Below are 7,538 nucleotides of genomic sequence, written 5' to 3' on the forward strand. Positions count from 1 at the left end.
CTGGACGATGGAGTGCCCGCTGCCGCGGTTCCTGATGCAGTGAGGTTGAGCAAAGACCGTGAGCGGAGTAGTTAGCATTGAGCCCCAGCGAATGAGGCCGAACACGAGGCGCGTGGGAGTCCGGGGCTCCGGAGAAGGCTGAGGGTAGACCGACAAAGAGCTACCCCAGGGGTCTGCTGCTAGTGCTGAGGGGCTGACTCGCTCAAATTTTGTGAGCAAGTGCTGAGAATAGACTGCGCTGTTAGAAATGCTGTATCTCGGTCTGGGAACGGTCATTGGGGACGGCCAGCCGGCTGAGGCAGCTGACCCGGAGCAGCTCTGACAGCTGCGAGCTGTCAGATTGGCGGGGCCGCCGCCGCCGACCGCTCCGCCCGCGCCGCCCACCGGCCTCTCAGAATGACCGCCGACCGGTGCTTTATGGTCGGCACTGGTGCCGCGAAATGGCCGTTAAATGAGTCCCGTGGGCAGTCAAGCGCCCCCTGCCGACCAGAGACCCTGGGCAGTGAGCACGCGCAGCGCGCAGCGGCTGGCGCCGCACGTCCACAGCGCGCTCGGTGAATCTTAGCCAGAGGGGGCAACGTAACTCCCGGACGGCGACGGCCCGTCATCACCGCCGCAGCGTCATCCGCAGAGGAATGGACCGTAAAGTTCCGCGGCGTCAGCCACAGGTCGCCAGTCGACTCACAGCGGAACGAGCTGGAGCTGGGAGTGCGAAGGGTCATCCCGCTCATCTTATTGGTAGTAAGTTTACGGCGTGAAAGCTGGAGATGGACGGAGGAAATTAAAGTCTCTCATCTGGATGTGATATGCTTTAGATGCAGGTGTTGGCTTGCCTGCACGGGAGTAATGTGTTGGGCAGAGCTGGTGTGTCGGACATAGGTAGGAACCTGCACACATTCGAAGATGTTCGTGCACCCCGCCCAACGTTCCTCAGCTTTCCGATCAGGCCAGCGCAAGCTGCGTAGGAAAAACCGAAATTCCTTCGAGTTCTGAAGCATCTGCGCTCCCAGTCGTTTTAATAAAACTCATTTTCTGGTGCCGGCATGATTTTCTGGAAGGTACGTGCAAAAGTGTTGAACGGCGATCCCAACTCCCCGAACGAAGCCGAGGGAGGTTCCAGAGATGCAGAGTTCCGTTCCCGGGGCATTTGGCCTGAGTGAGCTCTCTTTCACGGCCAGGTCCAGTTCCTGCTGTAACCCTTATGTCAAATGATCTTTCTGATAACTGGTGGTCTGCATATGTACGCTGAACACTGACGGAAGACTGCCACTTGGCAATTACTGTGGCAGCCGGATACTGCTGCTGTGTTACCCAGGTGCTCTGCGGTAGCACACCTGCTACCCCGGCGGATCTCAGTGTTCGAGGAAAGTGGATCAGCTTCAGCTCCTCTCTGTGAAGTGAATGGGAGCTAGACGGACTGGTGGGATTTGTGGTGTACTCCGGGTTGGGAGACGGACGTTAACTGCATCCCGCGCCGTATTCACAGATCCGGCATAAAACCGGCCCGCTTGAAAGGCCCGCCGAAGTGGTTCGATCGGCTTTTCATGGGCTGCCCGCTGATTAAACGCGGTTCATTACTGGCTGACGGGCCGTAAACTGGGCGTGCGGGGCCTGCGACGGCTCTAAACCGAGCGGAGTGACCGGGCGGGGCTCTCCAGAGCAGCGCCGACCGCGGCCGGCCCAGTAAGCCGGTGGCCGAGCGACGCTGTCGCCGATGTTGCATGGGAAGGAGGCTCAGCCTACATGCCCCTGACTTCCTACAGACGACCGACGCCGGCTGCTACGCCGCGGTCGGACTGGGTTGGGATGGAATGGTGACGTGCTTCACCTGGGCGGTCGCGGCAGGAGGCCCCACCTCGTGCGGTGCCGCGACGCCAGCTGGGGTTGGACTGGGATGGGACGGAATGGTGACGTGCTTCATCGTGGCGGTCGCGGCAGGAGGCCCCACCTCATGCGGTGCCGAGACGCCAGCTGGGGTTGGACTGGGACGGGACGGAATGGTGACGTGCTTCACCGTGGCGGTCGCGGCAGGAGGCCCCACCTCATGCGGTGCCGCGACGCCAGCTGGGGTTGGACTGGGACGGGACGGAATGGTGACGTGCTTCACCGTGGCGGTCGCGGCAGGAGGCCCCACCTCATGCGGTGCCGCGACGCCAGCTGGGGTTGGACTGGGATGGGACGGAATGGTGACGTGCTTCACCGTGGCGGTCGCGGCAGGAGGCCCCACCTCATGCGGTGCCGAGACGCCAGCTGCGGCCGCAACCAGCCAGAACGCGTCACGCCGTGCGGAGCCACGTTGATGACATGTCGCCTGGCTCAGAGTCGCGGAGACGGAAGCCTGGAGGTGATGGGCGCTCTTCGGCCCGCCGAGCCACGTTAACGACATGTCGCCTAGTTCAGAGTCGCGGAGACGGAAGCCTGGATGTGATGGGCGCTCTCTTCGGCCCTCCGTCGGCGCGGGGTCAGCCGGCCGGACATCGCTGCTACTCCGGAGTTCTCGGGTGATGCACCGCCGCCACTCTGAAGTTGTGCAGAGTTTTCCGGCTCAGTTCCGGTCCGCCGTCGCGCCACCGGCCCGCCCCACCCGGCGGCCGCCCGCCATCGTTATCCAGCAGTTAGCGTAACCGGCGGCGGCTGAGGGAATTAGCGGCTCATCTGGCCGCGAGGTGCTGGCCGCCAGCTGACTGAGACGCCGCTCCGAGTCCAACGGAGGCCTGCGCAGCCGCGGCCCGCCGTAGGCCTGCCGGGCCATCAGTCCTTGGAGAGCCGTAGAGGCAAATGATGTGCGTTGGCGTGAGCTGGTCACGGTGGTCTACCGCATGCTTGTTGTTGGATACCGTTGGGAAAATCACGGAACTCACACAGTTTTTCAGAGTTCAAAGGTGTTATAGGGTGCGTTTAGGCTGCGGGCTTATCCCGTGTTTTGGACAACCATGCTGGTTTGTGAACGCGTTCCCCATGTGGTGCTGGATGCTCATCACGTCCTGTAGAAACATCAGGCATGGTAGGGGCGTAAAAACGCTCCCAAAGGTCCGTGGTTTTCCATGTTTCGACGCAATTCGCTCCATGTGTTCTCAAAATCATAACTCGATTTAACGCTGTCGTGGGAAGTGAACACAAAGGGTCTGTCCGTACTGACGCCGCCTCTACGCATGCTGCATGTTGGAGCTGACACGATGTCGCGCCTTCTCTCGTCTCACCAGACTGTCCACAACCGCCATCGTTACCGACTGCGCTCGGTAGCGCAGCACACATTTTCCCCTCACCCCAGCCTCCCCACTCGAGTCGCTACTTCGCCGGGTCCTTCAGATGCTCGCATCGTCCATCCCCCCACGACGCCCCTCCCCACCCCCACCCCCGGCGCCATCCGGGGCGCCATTCCGCGGGAGCAGCGGCGGTTCTATAGCGCACGCCACTCAGGGACGCGTGCCCAAGACTGTTTGTGGCGGAGCCGGCGGAGGTCGGGGAGGCAGCGTCACCGGCGCTGTCCTCTCCGCCGACGGTCCCGCAGCGTCGCTCTCACCCGTCTTCCGGCCGTCGCCGACTATTAATATCGGCCCGGTGCAGCCGGTAGGAGCGCGCGGCCATGCGGCGCCAGCTGACGACTGTATCAGCCGCGTCGTTATTGCTTGCGACGATGCGCCGCCGCTCCCGCGTGGGGTGCGGGCAAACGGCGGGTCTCTGGCGCCCGGCACGCTGCCAGCCAGCAAAAACAAAACATTAGCCTGGCCCTCAGCTAATGAAACTACTGTCATTTCGCTCCACCCACTCTGTCTGGTTCCTCCTCTGTCCTCGGTCTCTATTAGCGTTGGATTTTACGCCCTGGGCCCTTATTGTGTCACTCCACTCTTTTTCTTATCTGGTATCTTTCATGCTGTTTTGTTTTTTCCCGACCTGTTTTCATTTTTCATTCTAACCCGGTCATTTTTTCGAATTACAACTCTTCGTCTTTTCACAAACGGCCCTGGCTGGCTGTATGGCCGCGCCACTCGGCATGCTCTCACAGCAGCCGGCACGGGTAGGGCGTGGCGTCTCTAGCCGCGGCGAGCAAACAGCACGCGAGTCCTGCGGCTCCGGTGCGGCCACTTCAGCCCGGCCAGCACTCGAGTGGAGGGCCGCCGTGGCCACAGCCACGGACGGCGCCGGGGCTCGGCCCGTCGCCACGCACGGGGCGGGGCGCGTTCCGTCACCGCGCCGAGCTGTGTGCTGTTCCCTGCCACCGGCACGCGATGGACCCGGCTCCACCCGTGCGAGAGGCTTCGGATGGAGAGAAATATAGAGTTATTGTATATCCACACAATACATAGATACTGCGTAGGACACAGTGCTGTGAAATGTTCATAACCCATTTTTTTAACATGAGGTAGGATATTTTATTCAATTGTGAGTATGTAACTTTTAATTTAAAACGTAATATTACCAAGACAAAATGAATAAAAGGGCACGCACCCAGACTCAGAAATATAAAAGCAAAAAAATTCGTAAATCGTCTATCAGGTATTCTTTATATGCAAATTCCATCCAATTGCATCCATCCGATATTATTTTTTTATAAATCCAAGCGGATATTATTGGGTTGAGCTCGTGACGCCCACCTGACCGCACATAAATTATGCGTACTTGTCGCACGAACCCTTACTGCGGGACCCAGATGTTTTTAAAACGTCATGCCTATTAAGGCCCCTTCCTGTATAAACGCTCTTCGATTGTTGACATGTTCAGATTTCAGATAATGAAACGTGGCATTTTTGGTCGTGAAATATGCAGCAGGCTATATAATGTGTTAGTCTCTTAATACAGTATTCACGCTTGCATAATGTGTTAGCATTGAAGATCCTGTGGTCACTGCGTTGGTGGGTTGGATTTAGTCCCCACAACCCGAAACAAAAGAAAGCCCTTTCCATCGCTAGACTGTGCGATTTTCGTTTGTACCACAGACGAAGGTGTGAACAGCTCTATCATTTGGTCCCTGTAAGCGTGAGGGCTAGAGCGAAGAGATCAAAAACATCGGACGGCGCGGCACATGAGAATCAAGCAATGCTTTGTTCAACTCGCTCAGGTCAACCGTCCATGTTGAATCGACCTTGATGCTTAGGAGCACAAATAAGAACGGTGCAGCTTTCTTGAGCAAAGGCGACGCTTTGGGTCAAGTATTCTCAGAATCATGTTTTAAGTCCGAATAAGTGCGTAAATGTAAGGTTTTAAACAAGTGTTAAAGTGACGTCCAGAACCAATGCAATCTAGAAGTAGGTTGTCAAAAGTCCTTGGTCTCGTTTGATACAGAAAGGACTACGCATGTCCAAAGTGACATGTCTGTCGGAAACCAGGATCCTAAAACGATTTCATGCGTCAGGCTTATCTAGATTTGTAGACGGCATGTTTTGTGCAGATCCCTCTGGAGACGGATAGAGAACGTTTGCAGGCCAAGATCACCAATGTTAGGTTTACTGTGTTTAAAGAAGCGATAAGCAATCGTCTAGGGTAGGTGAGCAGTTGCTCAATTTAATCCCAAAGCCTACTGACGCCATGACAAAATTCACCAACACGCCTCTCCCACCGGACAGTGAGCAAGCTCTTCCCTGCACGTACTGGTAAATGTGGGCTAAATCGGCATTTGTGGGTTAGATGTAATAACAACGAAACTCGGAACCCGAGGCTGGGTTTCTTTCAATCAGCAAGCCTCCCCCGCACCAACTCGCGCACGTTTCCGTTCCGGCGGTCTCGCACCAACCCGTGCACGTTTCCGTTCCGGCGGTCCCGCACCAACCCGCGCACGTTTCCGTTCAAGCAGCCCCGCACCAACCCGCGCACGTTTCCGTTCAGGCGGCCCCGCACCAACCCGCGCACGTTTCCGTTCAAGCAGCCCCGCACCAACCCGCGCACGTTTCCGTTCCGGCGGCCGCCGCTTCAGAGGTTGGCGTCGGCTGTCGGTGACGCTCCCTGTCACGCCTCACCTGCCCTTTAAGGTACGCAGCGTCGTGGCCTTCCGCCGATGGACGTATATAATCATGGTCTTGCATCACGCCCGGCCTGGCGTGACTCGGTTTGGGTGAGTGCACGCGGTGCTCTACATAACCTGCGTGCACATATCGGGCTTTGTGTGTGAAACGCGATAAAACAGTGACGTGGCTGGGGGGCGTCACGCTCCGGTGGACTTTCCACCCGGCCTGTCCTGCCGGCCAGATCGCGACAATGGTCTCGATCCGTGGCCCTGCCCCGGAAATGCAGCCGCCAGCGCTCTCACGCACAGCAAATAGCGCTCGATCTCGGCCACGCACCTGCGTCGGGCGCTCCCGTTCCCGACTACACGGCGAGGACAGTGGCGACCGTGTATAAAGACGGCACCGCCGGCCCGACAGCCACAACGCCGCCCACAGCCTCGCCATGCAGCTCGCCGTGCTCTTCGCCCTGATTGCGGCCGCCGCCGGCAGCCTAGTGGCGCGCCACGAGTGGGAGAGCTTCAAGCTGACCCACCGCAAGCAGTACGAGACGCTGGAGCAGGAGGCGCACCGGATGGGCGTGTTCGCCGACAACATGCGCCGCATCCGTGAGCACAACGCCGCCGCCGCCGCCGGCCGGCACAGCTTCACCCTCGCCATGAACCACTTCGGCGATCTGAGCGAGGGCGAGTTCAAGGCGTACGTGGCGAAGTTCAACACGAGCCGGCGGGGGCGCGCCGCGCCGCGCCGCCTGCACCAGGTGTCGGCCGCGCGGCTACCGGAGGCCAAGGACTGGCGGGACGAGGGCGCCGTCACGCCCGTCAAGGACCAGGGCCAGTGCGGCTCATGCTGGGCCTTCTCCACCACGGGCTCGGTGGAAGGCGCCACGTTCCTGAGCAGCGGTGCGCTCGTGTCGCTCTCCGAACAGAATCTGATGGATTGTTCGCGACCGCAGGGCAACCTCGGCTGCCAAGGCGGCCTCATGGACTCGGCCTTCGACTACGTCATCGCCAACGGCGGCGTCGCCACAGAGGACTCTTACCCGTACGAGGAGCGCTCCAGCTTCCGCTGCCGCTACGATGCTGCCGCTCCGGGCGCCAGCATCTCCAGCTACAAGGACGTGCCGTCGGGCAGCGAGGAGGCGCTGCAGTCGGCAGTGGCCTTCGTCGGCCCCGTCTCCGTCGCCATCGACGCTTCGCGCTTCTCATTCCAGTTCTACTCGTCCGGCGTGTACGATGAGGCGGCCTGCTCCAGCTCGCGGCTCGACCACGGCGTGCTGGCCGTGGGCTACGGCTCCGAGGCCGGTGCCGACTACTGGCTGGTCAAAAACTCGTGGGGCACCAGCTGGGGCCAAGCCGGCTACATCTGGATGGCGCGCAACAGGCGCAACCAGTGCGGCGTTGCTACCCAGGCGTCTTACCCGGTGGTTTAATGGCTGCTCAGTTGGGCGAGGCTGCTCGGGCCATTGTCCTGCCAGGCTCAATTATGTAGACCCTTTTGTTGCGCGGCGCGAACGCCTTTTAGACTGCGACTTGGTTTGATGTGCCGGAAATTGTTCTGTTCGAAGAGTCCTACTGAGTGACCTGACATTAAATCATC

The 7,538-nt window shown here is 59.4% G+C and overlaps 1 protein-coding gene across 1 annotated transcript in view; it reads left to right on the top strand.

Annotated features, from left to right (window-relative positions):
• Positions 1 to 7,371, top strand: part of LOC119103063 (procathepsin L-like) — a 12,177-nt gene extending 4,806 nt beyond the window's left edge. The window contains exons 3-4 of the mRNA XM_037226513.1: positions 5,789 to 5,913; positions 6,360 to 7,371. Of these exons, the coding sequence (XP_037082408.1) occupies positions 5,789 to 5,913; positions 6,360 to 7,371 (1,137 nt within the window). The remainder of the gene's footprint in view (positions 1 to 5,788; positions 5,914 to 6,359) is intronic.
• Positions 7,372 to 7,538: the final 167 nt, after the last annotated feature.

Source organism: Pollicipes pollicipes, unplaced genomic scaffold (genome assembly GCF_011947565.3).
Source record: "Pollicipes pollicipes isolate AB1234 unplaced genomic scaffold, Ppol_2.1 Scaffold_5724;HRSCAF=6776_pilon_pilon_pilon, whole genome shotgun sequence".
In the NCBI taxonomy this organism is placed as follows: domain Eukaryota; kingdom Metazoa; phylum Arthropoda; class Thecostraca; order Pollicipedomorpha; family Pollicipedidae; genus Pollicipes; species Pollicipes pollicipes.